This window comes from Podarcis pityusensis (assembly GCF_964106645.2).
Source record: "Podarcis pityusensis genome assembly, chromosome: 14".
NCBI classification, from domain to species: Eukaryota; Metazoa; Chordata; class Lepidosauria; order Squamata; family Lacertidae; genus Podarcis; species Podarcis pityusensis.
In genome coordinates this window covers 29,142,505-29,163,553 of record NC_138039.1, presented here as the reverse complement: position 1 = coordinate 29,163,553, position 21,049 = coordinate 29,142,505, and the positions used below count along the sequence as shown (strand labels likewise).

The 21,049-nt window shown below is 46.6% G+C and overlaps 1 protein-coding gene and 1 long non-coding RNA gene across 3 annotated transcripts in view; one reads left to right on the top strand and one right to left on the bottom strand.

The window, feature by feature from the left end:
* Nucleotides 1-21,049, top strand: part of LOC308463678 — a 135,757-nt gene that overhangs the window by 29,533 nt on the left and 85,175 nt on the right. The gene's annotated exons all lie outside the window — the stretch shown is intronic.
* IGDCC4 (immunoglobulin superfamily DCC subclass member 4) overlaps nucleotides 1-21,049 on the bottom strand; it is a 72,895-nt gene that overhangs the window by 41,427 nt on the left and 10,419 nt on the right. The window contains exons 2-4 of one of the 2 annotated variants that reach the window (XM_080982096.1): nucleotides 8,209-8,544; nucleotides 2,095-2,209; nucleotides 862-995 (exon numbers count right to left, since the gene is read on the bottom strand). In XM_080982096.1, coding sequence (XP_080838222.1) covers nucleotides 862-995; nucleotides 2,095-2,209; nucleotides 8,209-8,544 — 585 coding nt within the window. Of the gene's footprint in view, nucleotides 1-861; nucleotides 996-2,094; nucleotides 2,237-8,208; nucleotides 8,545-21,049 lie in introns of both variants that reach the window. The other variant, XM_080982095.1, reaches the window with a different exon arrangement.

The window sequence follows — 21,049 nt, the reverse complement described above, 5'->3', positions numbered from 1 at the left end:
ATTTCTTTTCCTCAGAAAAGAGAAGAAAAATAGCCTGGCAACTGCTTAAAAACAGTGGTTTTCAAACTCTGAGTGGTATGTAACTCGAAGTTAGAGTAGACTTACTTAAATTGATGTACCGAACTTAATCATGTTCGTTAATTTCACTGTTGAAAACCATGCTGAATGCCACCCAGTGTTGCTGGGAGAACCTCAGTTTTTATCGAGAACATTCTTAGGATTCATCAATGTAAGGCTCAAGTAATAATAGACAAGCTCCACTGACAGAGACGTTTTCCCTTTGCAAATAAGAGCACTCCTCAATTATGTAGTGGCAAACCCAGAAGTGCAAGGTCCCTTCATGGCAGTCACAGACACATGTGCTGCCTTTCAGCTAAATCTACTCATTTCTATGCATGTACAAATGATTTTGAGTGCTCTAGTATTTTCTTTCGGAGTGACTTAAATTGCATTTTCCATAAAGTTCCTCAGCGCTGCCCTAGTGACTCTCCTAGCACCATCCTAAGAGTTGGTCCCCATTCCCCTCCTCACTACAAGCCTATCTGGTAGTGGCAGGGATTGTTAATTACAGGTGGCAGCATTTTTTTAAAAAAAAGCCACAGGCAAAATGCAAAGTCAAGTGACTGTAGCTGCCACCATCTTTATTTTCCCACAATGCCCCTGGGCCCCAATGTAGCATTGCTTAGGGGATGTCACTGGAAGGTATGTAAAAGATTGTGGTGGTTGCAGACACCCAGCTCAGAGTTACTCTTATTGGTGCTGGTCCATAAAAAAGGGATGGAAGAAAGAATCAAATGTCACTAAGGCTGACAGATCTAGCTATTAAAAGAACAAAGAAAATTTAGCTCGTATAACTCCTACCTTTTGAGATGCTGAGAACTGCTCCAGAGCTGTAGCGTTGCCCTGCCCAGTTGGTTGCCACACAATGGTACATTCCAGCATCGCTCTCCTGCACGTCTATGATCTGGAGGACCCCGTTGGGGAGTTCAATGAACCTGTGGGAATCAAAGGACAGGGGGATATATATATATATTGACTGCCATGCTAGGTCGAGCCAATACATCAGCCATACAGCACAGCTCATGGGGCTGATTCACATGCACGTGTAACGACGCGTTATCTCTCGGTGTTATGGGGGTGGGAATGTCAGGATCTGTCAGAGGAGGAGGACCTCCAAGTCAGGGGTGAGCACAGTGAGTGGGGAGAGAAAGAGAGTCCCACACTGTTTTGGCTGGACACCTCTGTACTGGAGTGGGAGTTGGCTGGGTCAGATCCTGGGTTGACTCCCGAAAACAATGTTCCCGGGGTAACCAAAGATGCAGCTGGTCAACTGGTAGAGCCAGCTAGGTTGGGGGTGGAAAGAGGGTTGAAGAGTTGGACTCAGGATGTATCACTCCCTGCGTTCTAGAACCACACAGGGCCTGGATAGCTCAGTTGGTTAGAGCATAGTGCTGATAATGCCAAGGTTGTAAGTTCAATCCCTCTATGGGACAGCTGCATATTCTTGCCTTGCAGGGGGTGGACTAAATGAGCCTCAGGGTCCCTTCCAATTCTACTATTCTATGCTTCTAACTGAATGGTCCTGCCCCGCACCCCTCTCTTTAAAAACAGGAGCGGCCTCTCAGCTGTTATTGCTTAGGAACATAGGAAGCTGCCTTATACTGAATCATATCATTGGTCCATCTAGCTCAGTGTTGCCTACACTGGCTAGCAGCAGTTCTCCAGGATTTCAGGGAGGGGGTTTCTCCCAGCCCCACCTGGAGTTGCAGCCAGGGACTGAACCTTCATCCAAAGCAGATGTTCCACTACTAAGCTTTAGCCCTTCCCCAACCGTTGGGATAACATCTTCTGGACTGTTAACATTTTTAGGACCCAGATTACTGATGTAATTTTAGGTTGCTTTAAACTGTTTCTATCAGTTTCCTTACTGTTGTAACCCACCCTGAGACCTTAGGGTGAAGGGCAGCTCATAATTGCCAATAAGGATAATATTTGTATTTGGACTGATGAATTATCTATATTGCCAATGTGAGCTGATGTCTCCAAAAAACAGTCTTTATCCACCTGGAGGTTGCAAACTCCAGCCCAGCTCACCTGGTCTCTGAAGGCACAGCCACATGGTCCTTCTCCCAGGTGATCACTGGAGGAGGCAGCCCTTTGATCCGACACTCAAAGCGGGCCATCCCATTTTCTTTCACCGTCTGGGACTCTGGATGTTGAAAAAATTGAGACAAAGCTGGAGGTGGGAGGTCAAGGGTGGCAGTGGAAGAGAGGCAGGAAAGGGGGCAGAGAAACAGAAGAAGTTTTAGTTCCTTACAATTTCTCTCTTCTTCGGTTATATCAAAGCTCGTGGGAGCACTTGGGAGGGTTTTTTCCCCCAAAGGACGAAATAATACTAAAAAGTGCCAGCTGTGCTGTTTATTTACCAACACATGTGTTCAATTGTGCGCATAAGTAAAAGTGGCAAAATTTTGTATTTTAAAACAGTGGAAGGAGTTTTGTGTTTGGTCAAGGATGGGGTCTTGGATTAGGTACTGAACTGGTTTTTAACAAATCTGATCAATGACCCGTTAAGCTTTCAGCCTCCAGATGGTTTTGGACTACAGTCCCCATCATCCCTGACCACTGGTCCTGCTAGCTAGTGATGATGGGATTTGTAGTCCAAAAACAGCTGGAGACCCAAGTTTGGGAAACCCTGGTTAAAGCATTCATTTTATTAGAACCAAGGGGGTACTTTAATCATCGACATGTTTTGATGCATATATGTTTGATGCCACATATGCGAATCACGCACAAAAACCAAAATTATGGAATAGTTATTGTGCAACAAGATTAACTTTGGGGGAGGGGATTAAGTTTCTGTATCTGAATCTAAAATCCAGGGATGGGGAATCTGTGGTCCCCCAAGCGTCGTTGGACTCCATTTCCCATCATCCACAGCCAGGATGACCAGAGATTATGGGAGTTGTAGTCCAACAACATCTGGAGCACCATGGGTTCCCAGTCACCGCTAGAGTCCTTCACAGGTGCTTTAGAGTGCAGGTAGACAGATACGATATGGAGCAGGCACTCCTAGTTGCCTGCAGCAAGCAGAGTGGAGTCCCGGGCAGTCTTGGGCAGTGATTTTGGCTACTAATGACTGTTTCTGTTGGTATTCCTGCAGTCGGTGGCCTGCAGGACAGAGGAAATTCTTTGCTATGCTGCTTGGTTTGCCCATGACTGGGGCAAAAGTACAGGGAAGGCAACCCCCCTCACTTCTGCCCTTGCTAAGAAAGGGGAAAGGCAAACTGCCACCTACAGAATAGTGTTTGGTTTCAGGAACAACTGGGCAATATTTGATCACAGTCAACAGATGACAAATTAGGCAATATTTGACCAGGCAGGCTGGCCAGGCACAATGCGCACTTGGATCTCTTAACTGGCCACTGGGTGATGTTGCTCAACCACCTCTCTTTCAGCCTAATCTACCTTGCAGGGTTGTTGTAAGGATTAGGGATGCTTGAAGAGTTCACTCTTCCTGAATTCTCATATGAACTGATCTGATCTGCCACTCCTGGATGAATGTGCAGGTGCGAATACTGCCACCCTCCACACTTCTTCCTAAATGTTGTAACACAGTTTTCAGCTTAAAAAAAGTGCCCGAAGGCATATAATGTGTGTATTTTAGGATAAAATATGTTTAGAAATGCATACTCTGAAAGAAAGGAGTGTGCATTTTCATAGAATTGTCGAGCTGGAAGGATCCCTGAGGGTCACTTTGTAAGAAAATACATTCAGAAATTCAGGTTAATATGGAACTGAACAGACTCACAAATGATCGTGCGTGAAACTGGCAAAGAGCAGAAACAAGCTGATCTATCCACCTCTAGTGACAATAAAATGGGACAACTTCCCTGTACTCCTTGCAGCCCTGAGCTGATTATAGAGGAAAAGCCAGGTAGGATAATTAAATATTATTTTAACAATTAATCATACATGTCTTATTTCATGTCAACATCACATGAACAGCACACACACACACACACACACACACACACACACACTAAAACCCCATTTGCCCATCATAACAGGTGTCAACATGACTCCCCTTCCTTGGCTCAGCTGAAAGTGTGAACAGATCTGCTTCCAGAGAGAGAGGGAAAGGAATTTCTAAACCTCCCGAATGGCTTCTAGAGACCACATTCTTTTGTCCAAAGGCCAAGAGGCAAGGCCCGAGAGGGAGGGTGAGCACATCTAAGAGCCAGTTCTGCCTCTGCAGCCTGAATGGCAAACAAGGACAGAAGAGGGAACATCTGTGCTCAAGAAAAAGTTGGAGCAATTGCTGGATAATTTCCTCTAAGTTTTACTCCATTGGTTCCATAGTGGCCAACTGGGGCCAGCAAAGAAAAATCTGAGCATTATTATTCATATGTAACACAGAAAACTACCTTCTGCCAAATCTGACCCCCGGTCTATCTAGCCCACAGGAGCATAGGAAGCTGCCTTATATTGAGCCAGACCATTCACTATCCAGTTCACTATCATTGATGCTGATTGACAATGACGCTCAAGGGTTTCAGGGGACAGGTGCTGCCAAGGATTGAACCTGGGACACAAAATAGATGCTCTACCACTGAGCTGTGGCCCTTTCCAGAATTGGCTGTGTTTGGAGGTGACACTAATCCATAGTTTAGCATTATGTGAACAGACTGGTGAGCTCTCCCTCCCTTCGACACAGCCACAAGGAGATCAGAAGCTGTCATCCCCATTTTCAACAAACTGCAGTGTTTATTCTTAACCATGGTTCAGAGAAACCAGCCAACCTCAAACCACGGTTTCTGATCCTGGCTCTTTCCCCTAAACTGTAGTCAAGACTAAACACTGTTCTGAATTTGCAAATGTCAGCAAATCATGGTTAGCGAAAAACAGAAGCAGACGCTTCCCATCTCCTTGACGCAACCTCAGTGGAGAAGGGAAAGGGAGCTTGTGAGCCCAAGGACCATGCACTACCATGACCTGTTTATCCAGCACTGATCTGGACACAGAGTCAGAGGCTGCAGAGCCACCAGAAGGGGAGCCAGGTCTGGGTCAGGACTCAAAGCTGACGGCGGAAAGCATAAAGACCACTGTCAGTTGGGCAAGAACTCCCAGAGCAACTCCCAGGTAACCAATGCTGATGGGGCCAGAACCTGGACCCTCAAGGACACCTTCTCCTAAGTCAGAAGAAGCAAGATGCTTGCTTCCCATTGCACATCATCGTCGTCTCAGCAGTGCTGAGAGTGCACTAGGACGGAGGCTGTGGAAGGGAGGAGCATTGGTTGCCTGGGACAAAGTCTGGAGGAGGTAGTCCAAAGACAGAGACATAAAAGGTCTCAGCCTGACGTTTATCAGAGTAATTTTCTCACTTGGAGCTGTCCATGGTCCAGCAACACTAGACCAGCCTTGGTGCTTTCCCCATGGGTTCTGGAAATCGACCGAAACAGGACATGCATGTGATGTTAAACCAGTTAGGGTTATGTCAGAGCCCAGCCACTGACTACTGAAGTGGCTGTCTAGGGTCTCGTCAGAAAGTGTTATTTTCCATCCTGCTGCTTTGAGAGCTGGAGATTTGGATTTGGGGCTTTATACTTTCCGAGTCTGTGCTCTACCATCCAGCTAGGGGTCATCCCAAACAAAGGTGTGCCCCAGGGAATGGGCCAGTCTGGGAATTGGGCCACTCCCTCCCAAAGAATCATGTCCATTGTGCAATAAAGCCTGTTCAATTTTTCTCCTCACTCTGCCCCATGGGCATCAATGCCAAGGTCTTGGTGGGGAAGTGGAACTACATTGCTTGGTAGTCGGGAGCCTCCAGCCTATGGGCTTTGTGAGGCCCACCTGGTTTCCCTCACCTATTGAGCACCTGATACCATTCATGATGTCAGGTGAGGAACAGGTAAAGATGCAGGTCGGCCCAAAGGGGCCGTGCTGTACAAATGGCTTTGCAAGCTCTGGCAACCAGCTGATTGTCAGGGGTTGCAGAGCTGCTCAGCGAATGGGCGGGCCTTGCAAAGTGCTGTGCAAGGCCTGGCAATCAGCTGATTGCTGCACCTGGTGCTTAGCACTCTGCTGACCATCAGTGCCTTTCAGGCTGTGCAAGGCCTGCACGGATTGATTTCAAACTGTGCAGGCAAAAACAGGGCAGCCCTACCTGGAGATACCTAGGATTCAACCTGAGACCTTGTGCAAGCAAAGCAAAGGCCCTGATGCTGAGTCCTTCCCCCCAAAAAACATGAAAAGCTGCCTCACTGGTCTACCTAGCTCAATACTGGGAGCAGATCTGCACGGTTTCAGGACAGGATGCTGAAGTCCTTCCCACCTGCCCTGGAAATGCTGGATGAACCTGGACCTTCTGCCTGCACCTTCTGCTGCTGAGCTGTGGCCCTTCCCCCGGAGTGGAGGAAGATGCCATAAACACAGTCTTGCCCACCTAAGCGGAGTAGTGTCAACACTGACTGGTAGGTCTTCCCCAACCCTAAGTGGAGACATCAGGGACTGAACCTTTATCAAAAGGGACTTTACAAAGATGCTCCACCTCTCAACTGCAGTCCCTGGAACAGAAGAAGCTACCCTACACAAAGCCAGGCCCTTGGTACATCTACACTGATTGGCAGCACCCCTACAGGGACATTCCCAGGCATATTAGGAGGTAACAGGGATTGAACCTGGGTCTTTCTACAAGCCAAGCAGGTGCTCTACCACTGAGCTACAGCCTCTCCCCAACACAGGAAGCTGCCTCAAACCAGGTGAGAATATTTGCCCCCTGAGCTGGGTCTTGAACCTGGGACCTTTTGCATGCAAAATGCGGGGCCATTCTCCATATATTTTATTATATACACCTTCGCTGACATAAATGATATATTGCCAAATATTAATCAGCCCTCCCTACCCCCAGCATGAGGAATGAACCCTTCTGCGTGTAAACAAGTCCTTTGATCGAACACAACATTACGTCCCACTTGCTGCAAGATGGATTTCTCTGGGATCCTTCCTGCGCTCACACAGGCTGAATGCTAAATGGAGCACACAAAGAGCTCATGGTCAAAACGACCCAGCAGGTGACTTTCATCCATCACAATGGGCATATTTCCCCCTCTCGTTCAGAAGATGCTAAGCTGCACCAGGAGCAAAAGCTCATCAGGGAGATATCCTGCCTCTTCTGCATGAGCCATCGAATAATCTTTAGGAGCCATGCAGCCTTCTTAGATGACTCAAAGTGCTTTATGGACTTTTTCCTTCTTTTTCCCCACAGCCATTACAACGACCTTACAAGGTAGGTCAATGTTACTCTCTCAATATTACAGATATTGCCATATGTCCGGAATTTCCCAGACATATCCGGGATTCATCTGTCAGAAATAGCATCTGGGCAGAATTTCTGAAGATCGGTAAAAATGCGTATGGCAACCCATGTCGGAAGTGTTGATTTTTTTGCTAATTTCCTTTAAAAAAATTCCTCAAAAATTTGGCCAAACAACTTGGCCAAAAGAAGCTCAGCAACTTTTGTGTCTGGATTTTCACTTTTTGAAATATGGCAAGCCTATGATAGGAAGGTTGGGGCAGAGAAAAAGAGAGAGAGGTTTGCCAAAGAACACTGAGTGAAGTTTGTGGCAGAGGCAAGGTTCAAACAAGATATTCCCTGGTTCATCAGTGACTGGGGTTTCATTTTAACTGGCAATGCTTATTTAAATTTATTTATCTATATACTGACCCCTCTCACAAAACATCAAGTACAGCGATGTTTGCATTAAAAAAACACACCTTTAAAACCAATACAAACCAATCATAAAAATGTCTTGCCTACCCCATTTCTCTTTTTTTAAGAAAACAGTAAATAAAACTTGCTTCTTCCTCTTGTTTTTAGAAAGAGCTACTTAAATACTCTTTAAATCTCAGTCAGGAAATCTTTTAAAAGATTCTTTTAAAAGATTCCCTGGCTGGGATTCATCAATGACTGGGCTTTTATTTTTACTGACATTGCTTATTTAAATTTATTTATCTATATTCTGAGCCCTCTCACAAAACATTAAGTACTGCGGTGTTAAAACAACACCCCTTTAAAAGCAATACAGAACTTGCCTACTTGAAATTGTTTTTAGAAAACAGTAAATAAAACCTGCTGCTTCCCCTTGTTTTCAGAAGGAGTTGTTTTTCATGCTAAAAGGAGGTGGGCACAAAAACCCGAATACTCACTCGGCGCACGAAGTACAATGGTCTGGCCAGCGACTGAGCCGAAAGATCCATGGGAAACGCAGGAGTAATTTCCCTCTGCGCTGGACCCTCCTGGAAAGGCTCCCTCCACTGAAGGTGACGCCCCTGGCGACGAAATGAGCAAAGATCCATTGGGGAGGAGGCGGAAGTTGTCCTTTTCTGCTAGTGGGAGCCCATTCTTCTTCCAGGTAATGTTGAGGAGCTCCTCAACAGGAGCCAAGTTGCAGCGCAGCTCCAGGGTTTGGTTTGGCTCTAAGGTCACTTGGCCTGGGCCCGGCCCGCAGGTCAGCTCCAGAGAAGGCCTTGGAGATGGTTCCCCTGCAGCAAAGCAAAACAGAAGGTTGGCTTGTTGGAGGAACTAAAGTAGGACGCCTTAAAAAAATATATATATATTTATGTAACTTTTTGATTGTTGTTGTTTTGACAAATTATGGTCATATCGACCACAGGAATATAACAACAACAATACAAACTCTCCAACATTACAGTGGTACCTCAGGTTAAGTACTTAATTCGTTCCGGAGGTCCATTCTTAACCTGAAACTGTTCTTAACATGAAGCACCACTTTAGCTAATGGAGCTTCCCACTGCCACCACACCACTGCTGCACAATTTTTGTTCTCATCCTGAAGCAAAGTTCTTAACCCGAGGTACTATTTCTGGGTTAGCGGAGTCCGTAACCTGAAGCATCTGTAACCTGAAGCGTATGTAACCCTAGGTACCACTTTACTCTGATAACAACCACTACTACTACTACTACTACATTTATAAACAACAACAACATTTATACCCCACCCATCTGACTAGGTTGCCCCAGCCACTCTGGGCAGCTTCCAACATGTATAAAAACAATGAAACATTAAACATTTAAAAACCTCCCTATACAGGGCTGCCTTCAGATGTCTTCTAACGGCTGCATGGTTACTTATCTCCTTGGCTCTGGGTTTGCATAACTCCATATCCTCCAACATTTCTCTGATGAAAATAAGGACGTCCTAAGGAAAAGGACATTCTGGGATCAAATCAGAAACTGGGATGGCTTCTGTAAATCCGGGACTGTCCCTGGAAAATAGGGACACTTGGAGGGTCTGATAATTTCACACACTAATACAACTATTTATTTATTACATTTCTATCCCGCCTTTTCTCCAAGGAGCTCAAGGTGGCGTACGTGGTTCTCTCTCCCCCCATTTTATCCCCACGACAACTGTCTGAGGTAGGTTAGGCGGAAAGAGAGAGAAAGGGACAGGCCCCAAGACCACCTAGTGAGTGTCATGGCTGAGTGAGAGCCGGAACCTGGCCCTTCCTACTAGTCTGTGCACCCAAAGTTGTCATCGTCATTAACAAAAAGGACCGGACAACCAACATATAATAACAACAAGCGCTGATATTTGGTGGTTTCTTGAGCATGTGCAGAGAGACCCTGATGTGGGCCACACTAACCTCCAAAGTGCCCACTTGCAAGAGAGCCACAGCATTTCCTGAAAGTGTTTGGCCATTATCTGCAAATGCCCTTGAGAAACACGGTGGCCAACAGGAATTTGCACGGCTATCTCAGCCTCCTCCGTGAGGAAACCCTCCGCAAGCCAACTCCTTTTTACAACCCTGTGCCAAATAATTTTGTTACCATTCCAACTGAAAATGTTTCCTGGTTCCATAACAAGTTTATCAGCATGGGCTGGGAACCACATGGCTGGGTGCCCAGTGCCTATCGCAGATTAATTTTATAGCTATTCAAGCACCCAATTAAACCTTCTGCTACCTACGGATGATAAAAAGGGCCACCTTTCTCAGGGGCGGGGGTGGAGAAGAGCTCACTCCAGAGCATGCAATTAACTGCAGCGATGCCCAACATTAACACAGTTAAATTGCATTCTTCAAAGACGTGCAAAGAAAGCTGGAAAAAAATTGCATTCTTGGCAAGTGAAATGACTAAATGGCCAGTTAATTTAATTCACCCTCCTTCCTCAGTCTGCAATACATCATAGCAGCCATTATTTCAGAGGTAAGTGTTGTGGTCTTCTCGCTGCAGACTTTTGGTGTGAGAAGCTGCACTGCGCTTCTCCCCCCAAAAAATCCTTACCCTCTTTCTGCACAAGATATTCAGGTTGAAGCACCTGGATCTTGTAGACACCTTGTCACTGTTCCAAAAAGGTGCCCCATCCCTAGAATCTATTCCATCTGATCACAAAGGTCTAAACCAAACATAGGCAGTATGGTGTAGCGGTCAGAGTGCTAGACTAGGAGGACCTGGGAGTTGTTGTTTAGTTGTTTAGTCATGTCTGACTCTTTGTGACCCCATGGACCAGAGCGCGCCAGGCACTCCTGTCTTCCACTGGCTCCCACTGTTTGGTCAAACTCATGCTGGTAGCTTCCAGAACACTGTCCAAGCATCTCGTTCTCCGTCGTCCCCTTCTTCTTGTGCCCTCAATCTTTCCCAACATCAGGGTCTTTTCCAGAGAGTCTTCTCTTCTCGTTAGGTGGCCAAAGTATTGGAGCCTCAGCTTCAGGATCTGTCCTTCCAGTGAGCACTCAGGGCTGATTTCCTTAAGAATGGAGAGGTTTGATCTTCTTGCAGTCCATGGGACTCTCAAGAGTCTCCTCCAGCACCATAATTCAAAAGCATCAATTCTTCAGCGATCAGCCTTCTTTATGGTCCAGCTCTCACTTCCATACATCACTACTGGGAAAACCATAGCTTTTACTATACGGACCTTTGTTGGCAAGGTGCTGTCTCTGCTTTAGGAGGACCTGGGAGACCAGGATTCAAATCCCCACTCAGACCTTGGACCGCCAGTCACCATCTCTCAGCCTGTCCTACATCACAGGGCTGTTGGGAAGACGAAATTAGGAGTGGGAGAACGACAAATGCCACTGTGAGCACCTTGAAGGAAGATGGGGGTATAAATGGGTGGTCTTGGACCAGTCCCATTCATTCAGCCCAACCTACCTGACAGGGTCCTTGTGGTATATAAATCCAATAAATAAAAAAATGGGGGGGGGGCCTCTTCTTGTATTGCAGGGGGTTGTACTAGATTACCCTCAGGAATCCCTTCCAACTCTACAATTGACCTGCATGTATGTAAAGGCATCCAATGTATATAAAACCTGGCTAATCCGTGCTCCTCACAGCGCTTGCAAAATCTAGCACCAAGGCATTCTTCCGTGGCTGAGAGAAGCAACCCATCGAGGCTGGAATATCTACTCAGCAAAAAGGAACAAAAAAGAGGGGCAGAGACTAAGCAGACCCCCTCAGACACTTTGCACTCCACAGAGAGCAGAAGCAGAAGGGCTGGCTAGCCTGTCCTCCTTCCAACACTGACATCACTATCCGATTCTTGGCACCAGTCAAGGAGTTTTCCTGGACAGCTCCTGCTGCTGCTGCGCAGACAGGTCTCTCTCGCTGGGCCTGGATGCCAGCCAGCCAGCCAGCCAGCTCCATTCCTGCTTCTGGGCACGTCAGCTTCCCTGGAGAAAACCACGTATGTGCACCTTGCAGAACCCAACAACAAACGCCTCTGGAACAAGGGGAGCTTTTCAGAAAGCAGAAGGGAAACAGCCTGGCTAAAGAGGAGGTGAGCACAGGGGACCATTTCAATGCTAGGAGAAATTTCAACACAGGTGCAGAGATACATAATTCAAATTCAAGATACATAAGCTAGGTGCCAAATGGCTCCTTAAACCAGGGTTATGGTCTCCAAAACAGAAGGCCTAGTTGCCACTTTTGAGCTGGACAATGCAACTTTTTGGTTCCCGAAATTCATTCTGATTGTGCAGATAAAATATAACGGATACAATTATAAAGGATGTGTTGCTAGTGTGTGAAAACAGTCAATATCCAAGCGTCCCCAGGCATGCACCTCCAGATGGTGGAGACGTCAGGCGTCATCCTGCCACCCAGGCATCTTCACTTGGGTGCAAGTGGCCTGATTTTGAACCGCAAGCTCAGCCCACAGGAGGTCCCAGGTTGAGTCCTGGTTAGAGAAGGATGAGGCAGCAAGGATGGAACAGGAAAGATCTCCTCTGGTAGCTGGAACAGCCAGAGCAAGACACACTTAGATGGACCAGTAGCCTGTCTCAATAGGACAGTTTCATACATTCAACCACTTGGAAAGTTAATTTCCTGTGCTGTCGTGAGCAGTTGCCTTATAACAAGCCATGGTATCTACCACTTGGTCTTCTAGCTTAGTGTTGTCTACACAGATTGGCAGCAGCTCTCCAGGGTTTCAGACAAGGGACATTCCCCGCTCTTACTGGAGTTGCTGTCGAAAGTTGTACTCGAGGCCTTCTGCATGCAAGGCAGTTACTCAGTTACTTGCAAGTGGGACCTGAGCACTAGAGCTCTTCTCTCCTCCTGCAGAAAGATTACTGTCTCTAACTGTGGAGGCAGAGCATAGCCATTGTGGCCAGCAGCCATGGGTAGCCTTCTCCTCCATGAATTTGCCCAACCCTCATTTAATTCCATCCACTTTGTGACTAATAGCTATCAATAGGTGCAAAAAGGGACATAGGAGGCTAATGCCAGTCACTTGCTATACTTGGGTTTTAGCGTTTTGCTGTTTTTGTGTGTTGCTTTGGGTCACCTTCGTGAAGGTAGAAAAATAATAAAAATAGGAAGCTGCCTTAAACAGAGCCAGACCTTTCCAGAATCCGAACATTCCCAGTCCCACTGGGAGATGCCGGGAATTGAAGCTGAGCTATGACATTTCCCAGCATCCTGTGCAACACACACACACACACACACACACACACACACACACACCACATCTTCCCCAAACTGGATTTCCTCTTCACAGCATCATCAGCCCTGACAGAACATCCCAAAAATTAGAGCTATGCTTATTTTGGGGGGTGGGACTGAATCACACACCAGCTAATTATGGTTGCACAATTATAGTTGATTGGGAGTTATCCTGCAACAAACCTGCTACCCCCAAACGTCTGGACATTTTCCCATAAGGGAACTGATGGGAAAATGCTCTGGGAAGTATGGGATAACACTTTCCAACAAATCAGAATAAATGCTCATGAAATAGCAACCATCATCTAACCTCCCTGCAAACCAATCAGGACAAACACTCAATAAATGAGCCGTCTGGAAGTGCCTCAGGTTTCAGCAAGGGTGACCCAGTTCCAAGGTAAGATGAAGATACTTCCAGTGGTGTATCTGGGATCCAACTAAGGGACTGACTACAGATTTTGTCCACCACATAATGTGCCCTAATCTCACCAGTTTGCCTCTAGCCTACTGAACTGGGGGAAAGAGTCAGGAGCCACTCCAAGACAGGATCAGAGCATGCACAGGACACAAAGGTTCTGACTGGCAGTGACTCTCATTCACCACAGACAGACAGGTGTGCAGCTTATTCAGAAGCCTGGATCAGATCATTTTAGGCAGGACTGTGTGCATTCAGAGGAGCACAGACATCAGCACTGGACTCTGCGATTTTGGCAAAGAGATGGTGCCCGGTAGCCAAAAGTTATGCACCCAGTGATGCCCATAACCAAAACAGCAGCAGATCAGGAAGCCAGTGTGTTAATAGGCACCAATCATCTACAAGGATCAAGTGGGCCAAGTCTCAAATGCCTGCAAATGATGCCAATGACATTAAAGACCAAAGACCCGTCAAGTGAATCGTGCTCTTATAAACATCTGATGCGACAGCGCATGAACGCATTGTTAAAAGCCTCATTTGCTAAGGAGTTTCATGGCCTCAACTGATGACCCAAATTCTTGTGCTGCATGGGGATTCCTCGGGAGGCCCTCTGGTCCGGCCACCCCTGGCCACAAAGTGCCTTCAGGCATGTCAGAGGCCCATGGATTTTCTCTTATGCATGCGCAGCCATGAGGTATTTCAGCTTGTGCCGATTCAGTGGTGTGAAGTGACGCCTCACGCTTACAGATGAGCACCGGGGGCATTTAATCACTGCACTCCTTACATGCCGTGTGGCTAATTTTTCAAACCAGAGCTCTGCAGAAGCCTCTGTGGTGCAAGGGTCAAACGAGTGACATAATGCACGGGAGAGCTGAGGGTGCCAGTGTGTCTTCTGCTGGATATTGCTTGCACATTCCATAGCCAAGTTCTGAGTTAAAACAACATGAAGGGGGCAGGGTGAGCAAGCTAACTCCACCCTTCAGTCACCCTCTCTGCCAGAGACCCTAAAGAAGCCGTTTGCCAACCTGCTGCCCTCCAGATGTAGCAGGACTACAAATCCCATCAGCCCCAGCCAGCGAAACCACGTGTGCCTGCCTGCACTTTGTGGAGGGGTCCGTGACTCTAAATCAGGGTTTCCCAAACTTGGGTCTCCAGCTGTTTTTGGACTGCAACTCCCATCATCCCTAAGCTAGCAGGACCAGTGTTCAGGGATGGTGGAAACTGTAATCCAAAAACAACTGGAAACCCAAGTTTGGGAAAAAGTAAAGTTTAAAAGGACCCCTGATCATTAGGTCCAGTTGTGGATGACTATGGGATTGCGGAGTTCATCTCACTTTATTGGCCGAGGGAGCCGGCATACAGCTTCCGGGTCATGTGGTCAGCATGACCAAACCAGAGCAGCGCACGGAAACGCTGTTTACCTTCCCACCGGAGTGGTACCTATTTATTTACTTGCACTTTGACGTGCTTTCGAACTGCTAGGTTGCCAGCAGCTGGGACCGAGCAATGGGAGCTCACTCCATCGCAGGGATTCAAACTGCCAACCTTCTGATCAGTGAGCCCTAGGCTCTGTGGTTTAACCCACAGCGCCACCTGCGTCCCTTAAGTTTGGGAAATCTTGCTCTAAATAGTTGGAATTGGGGTGAGGCAAGCGAGCTTTTGCCATGCTGGTCTGTACTTGAATTCCCAGTGGGTCTGGCAGGCACAGAAAATATATGCTGGGTGGGGGCAGCTCAAGCCTTTCCCCCAAGCCAATGACGGTATCACTTGTTTGGGTGACATATCTGAGATTGGCAGATGGCCTGAAACCCTCTTCGAGAACACACAGAGACATCTGGCTTTTGAACCGGTGCCCAGAACCATTTCGACTTTAATGGATCTTTCCATTAGGAACTCACTAAAGGGAACATGGCTGCCAGGACATCAAAATCCCCCCGCCCCCAATTATGGGTGTTATAAAAATAAAACAAATTAGCTGCAATTATTTGCGGGTGCCCAATGCAAAAGCCTGAGCTTTATGAAAGAAATGAAAATTGATTTGGATTAGCGGGCATTGAAGGCTTTTAAAAAATTAACCAGTTGCTTATGACTTCAAAGCCTGGAGGGGTTCGGTCAGCATTGCTGCTGGGCTGTGGCTACTTACCTGCCCGAGGAATCTTCCGCCACTACCTTCAAAGGCTGCTGGCTCAGCAGCAGATTTGCCATTAGGAAGAGCCAGGCTACAGTTCCCTAAGTTGTTGTGTACAACACTGAAAATGTGTTTTTAATTGGTGTTACATTTTTGCAAGGTTTTTAATTATGTGGCATTATTTATTTTGCGGGGCTTGCCTTGCGCTCGGTGTGGAAGCTGCAGTTAGTGCAGAATGCTGCAGCAAGGTTGCTGACAGAAGTGAGAACTTGTCAACATACGACACCCCTGCCCGTGCACTGGTTGCAAATCTCTTACTGGGCCAAGTTCAATGTGTTGCTGTTAATATACATAAAGCAGCTTGGGACCAGTTTACTTGTGGGATCATCTTACCCCATATATGCCAACTTGACCGCTTTGATCTGCGGCACTTTTACACACACCACATAATATCCATTCCACGCTATTAATATTCGTGCCACAGTTTTTTAGTGTGGCAGCACCTACATCCCGGAACTCCCAGCCTATTGAAAACAGGCTGGCACCTCTGCTCTGCACTCTATGAAACCTGCTAAAAACATTTTTGCAACAAATCCTAGGAATCTATGTAAACACTAGCAGGCGTTTTGATCTGAAATTTTAATTATGCTGATTTTAATTACATCTTGATGTTTTAAAAACTTCCTCTTAACTTTGATGGTTAATTATCATTTTAACGCACATTTTATTGTTTGTTTTTTGTCAAATGCTTTGAGGTTTTACTCACAGCTAAGGAGTATACAAAGGGACGCAGGTGGCACTGTGGGTTAAACCACAGAGCCTAGGATTTGACGATCAGAAGGTTGGCGGTTCGAATCCCCAGAACGGGGTGAGCTCCATTTCTTGTGCTGCCTACACAAGAACCTTGTTGTTGCCATCTCAGGCAGGCAGCACCAGAAATGGTATATCCAGCCCATTGGCAACCTGATTATTTTAAGAAGCTATTCACATTCATCTTACAATGGATTGCCCACCTGATGAGAAACGGCAGAGTAACCTCATGCAAGGAGGATGGAGCAGAACTCAGTGGCGAAACACCTGCTTGGCATGCAGAAGGTCCCAGGTTCAATCAAGGCCTCCGGGGTTTCAGGCTGGAGCTTTTTCCCAGTCCTACCTGGAGGTGCCATTGGGGTTTGAACCAATGGGACCTTCTGCATGCAAAGCAGCTGCTCTGCCTCTGAGTCACAGGCATTCCCTCTTCCCCATTCCTACTGGAAGCTCAGCCATCGAGATTCTCCAGGTCATTCCAGGTCATGGAACATGCCATCAAGGGCACAGAGCGAAATCTGCCAAGTCCTCATTAATCAGCAACTACAGGGCGAAGGCAGGTGACCTGACCAAAGAGGAGCATTCACTCCCATCGCAGCCATTTTCACGGAGCACATCTTGCGGCCTTGTGAATCTCCCAAAAGCTGACTTTTGCCTCTTCCAGCTCCAATTGCAAAACAGAGATAAGGGTATTTTTACTACCCTCCCTGGAGCTCCCAAGGCCTGATTTTGTGACATCCTAATCTCTTCCTTGCTGGGAAATGCCCCACACACACCCCCTTGACAACCCATGAAAATAAGTCTATGCAATACACACTACTCAGCTCCGCAAAAGAACCTGCATGATAAACTAAGGGAGCCTCTTTTCGGACCAATATATTGCCTACATTTAAGAATTTGGAGATTTGGTGTGTTTTTGTTGTTTACTAGGGACACACAAGGGCATTTTTATTTATTTATCTTTAAAAAGCATTTCTTGGTCATAAAATATCAGGGGGTATAGAATGCTAAGGCATCAAACACCATTTTAAAAAAATAATTGCAGATAATTGTTAAGGTGTCTGGATAATTGAAAAGGGGGGCGGGATCTAAAAGCCACAACGCTCAACTTTTTGAGGAAACTCTCAAAAGTCAAAAGCGAGGACGTGCCTGCTGCAACTCTGCTGGAAGAGCGTTCCACAGGCATGGGACTGGCGACACTAAAAGCCAGATTTTTCGTTGAGTTCAGTTGGGTATCTGTAACATGGGGGACAACAAACAGCACTCCTTTCCATGCTCTCCAAAATGGGGCTGGGACATGAAGACTCAGGCCTTCATTGAGGTAATAAGAATAATAATTTATTATTTATACCTGCCCTTCTGGCTGGGTTTCCCCAGCCACTCTGGGCAGCTCCCAACAGAATTTTAAAAACACGATAAAACATCAAACGTTAAAAACTTCCCTAAACAAGGTTGCCTTCAGATGTCTTCTAAAAGTCAGATAGTTCTTAATCTTGTTGACATCTGATGGGAGGGCATTCCACAGGGCGGGTGCCACTACCGAAAAGGCCCTCTATCTGGTTCCCTGTAACCTCACTTCTCGCAGTGAGGGAACCGCCAGAAGGCCCTCGGCACTGGATCTCAGTGTCTGGGCTGAAGAATGGGGATGGAGACGCTCCTTTAGGTATACTGGGCCAAGGCCGTTTAGGGCTTTAAAGCTCAGCACCAAGACCTTGAATTGTGCTCAGAAATGTACTGGGAGCCAATGTAGGTCTTTCAGGACTGGTGTTATGTGCAGGTATCCTGCAGCCAAGTTATTTAGGCCTTTGGGTATCAACACAAGAACCTTGAACCAGCATTCAAAATCCCCCAGGCACCAGGCGTGTTCTGCAACTGGCGCGGGTCCAATTGCGACCACATGGTGATCTCTAGAGGTCTGGTTAGCATCTGATATCTCTACCTGGCTGGTCCATCCAGCTTCCTTAAGCAGGTCTCAAATTTCAGCAGTAACCTGTGCAATGCTAAGATTCGTCACCCCCACCCCAACACTGATACTCCATTCTAGCCAGATAGCTCAGTTGGTAGATGAGGAAGCTCTTAATCTCAGGGTTGTGGGTTTGAGCCTCACTTTGGGTAAAAGATTCCTGCTTTGTAGGGAGTTGGACTTGATTATATCCTTGTGGTCTCTTCCATCTCTACAATTCTGTGATCCCCTGCCGTGCCCCCAAGGCTCCACACCCAGTGCGACTGAACCACTTGACAAGGGTTGAATCAATAATTCATTCCCTAACCATCCACCATGGGAAAACTGCTCCATGGCCATTTTGAATCTGTTACCAATGACCACATAGGATGAAGTAGACATACGTCCAGAGGACCTCAGGGACTGCATGACCCTCTTGTTGTTGTTGTTTAGTCGTGTCCGACTCTTCGTGACCCCATGGACCAGAGCACGCCAGGCACTCCTGCCTTCCACTGCCTCCCGCAGTTTGGTCAAACTCATGCTGGTAGCTTCGAGAACACTGTCCAACCATCTCGTCCTCTGTCGTCCCCTTCTCCTTGTGCCCTCCATCTTTCCCAACATCAGGGTCTTTTCCAGGGAGTCTTCTCTTCTCATGAGGTGGCCAAAGTATTGGAGTCTCAGCTTCATAATCTGTCCTTCCAGTGAGCACTCAGGGCTAATTTCCTTAAGAATGGATGCGTTTGATCTTCTTTGACCCTCTTACCCCAGCTCAGTCACTGACATCATCTGCAGGAGTGTCATGGGTCATCCTCGAAGTGGACAAGAGTCACTTGACAACAACAAGAAACTGAGCCTGTTGTGTCACCAGGCCAGACTTGTGGAACATTCTGCCAACAGAGATTCAGCAGAGGTCTCCCATGCCAACTTTTAAGCACCTGCTAAAAACTTTTATATCCCCATTAGGCTTATGCAGTCAAGTAAAAAAGACATCTTTCCATAACAATTTCTGATTTTAAATTATTGTATGATTTGATGTACAATTGTTGTAAGATGCTCTATTTTTTTTAATCAATAGTGGTATACATTTTAATAAATAAATAGACATCCAAACTGCTTCCCTTCCTGGAGCTTTAGTGACTACTTAGTCACTGCCCCATCCAAACAAGATTTGGGGGATGCCCTGAGCTCATCAGACTGTCACTGCCGCTGGAAAGGGATTACCATTAATTGAGCTTACAGTTTATTAGCTCCGGATTATTTCTTAGTTGCTGGTCTATAAGCACTCTCGTTTTCCAAAACTGAGAGAATTACAAGTCTTGCTCGGATCACCGGGACAATCCAAATCACATCTTCTTTTTTCTTTCTTGCAAATTCTTCATGCAAAAAAACCCAACAACCCCCACAACCAATCCTCTGCTCTTTCCCAAATATCCTATTAGTTCAGCTTTGCCAACGCCATAAAAAAAATGATACTGTGAAATTTGAAGCCTCTACCAAGCTCCACTGGATCTGTTTTCTGGCACACTACAGTACTGCATGTGTCTGAAATGTAAAAATGCAAACAAGTTGGTTTGTTTTGCTTCAAAATTTACATCTCTCAAAGGCAGGGGTGGGGAACCGTTGGTGGACTCCAACTCCCATCTCCCTTGACAATTGCACTAAGCTTGGCTGGGGATGATGGGAGTTGGAGTTTAACCACAGCTGGGGATCCTAGGTTGAAGAGCAACAGACAATAACCTAGACAACAACTTTATGGTGTCTCCCTAACGAAACCAAACAGGCAAGTCCTGACTCCACCCAAACACAATTGAGCCCACTGCCACCTAGTGACTAAACCATATAATGACACTATCCACACAATCAGGTCTTGGGGTTTGATCTGGCAATTCAAGGTTTTAGCCTCCTTTTTAAACATGGGCTTAGCCAAAGGGGGCAGCTGTCCCCCTGATCAAGTAAAACAACAGAAATACTTAACTAACTGAACAATCACGTCAGCTCTGCCACCCCCCACAAAAGTCCTGCCCCCCCTAACAAACTCCTGCACCCCTAACAAAATTTTGGCTGCGCCCATGTTTTCAAACCATCCAGACCAGTGTTTTCCAAACTTGAGTTGCCAGTTGTTTTTGGACTACAATTCCCATCATTCCTGGCCACTGGTCCTGCTAGCTATGGATGATGGGAGTTGTTGTCCAAAAACAGCTGGAGAACAAAGTTTGGAAAACCCTGCTCCAGATGAAGGAACTTGCAGCAAATGGTGGGAGGGAGTGATCTGTAGACTTCAGGGTCCCCACCCCCAGTTAGGAAATCTAAAGCACCACCTTCTCCAACGTATTAGGATCTTCTTACTGCGGAAGGCAAACAGAAATGGGCACCAATAAAGGGATAATAAATCTATTTGAGAAACAAGTAGGAACGTGAGTGACAATTCTGCCTGGGAGAGGCCTGAGAGCTCTTTTAAAAAGCCAGACTCTCCCCTCCACCACTGCTTTTACAAGCACTACAGTGATACCTCGGGTTACAAACTTAATTCATTCCAGAGGTCCGTTCTTAACCCGAAACTGTTCTTAACCTGAGTTGCGCTTTTGCTAATGGGGCCTCCTGCGCAATTTCCATTCTCATCCATCCTGGGGCAAAGTTCTCAACCCGAGGTACTACTTCCAGGTTAGTGGAGTTTGTAACCCAAAGTTTTGTAACCTGAGGTACCACTATATCTCTGAGCAATCAGCTTCACTCTGAAGCCTCTGAGTTGGAGCCTCAGAAGAGGCACAGTGGTTCTTCCCATGCCTGGCT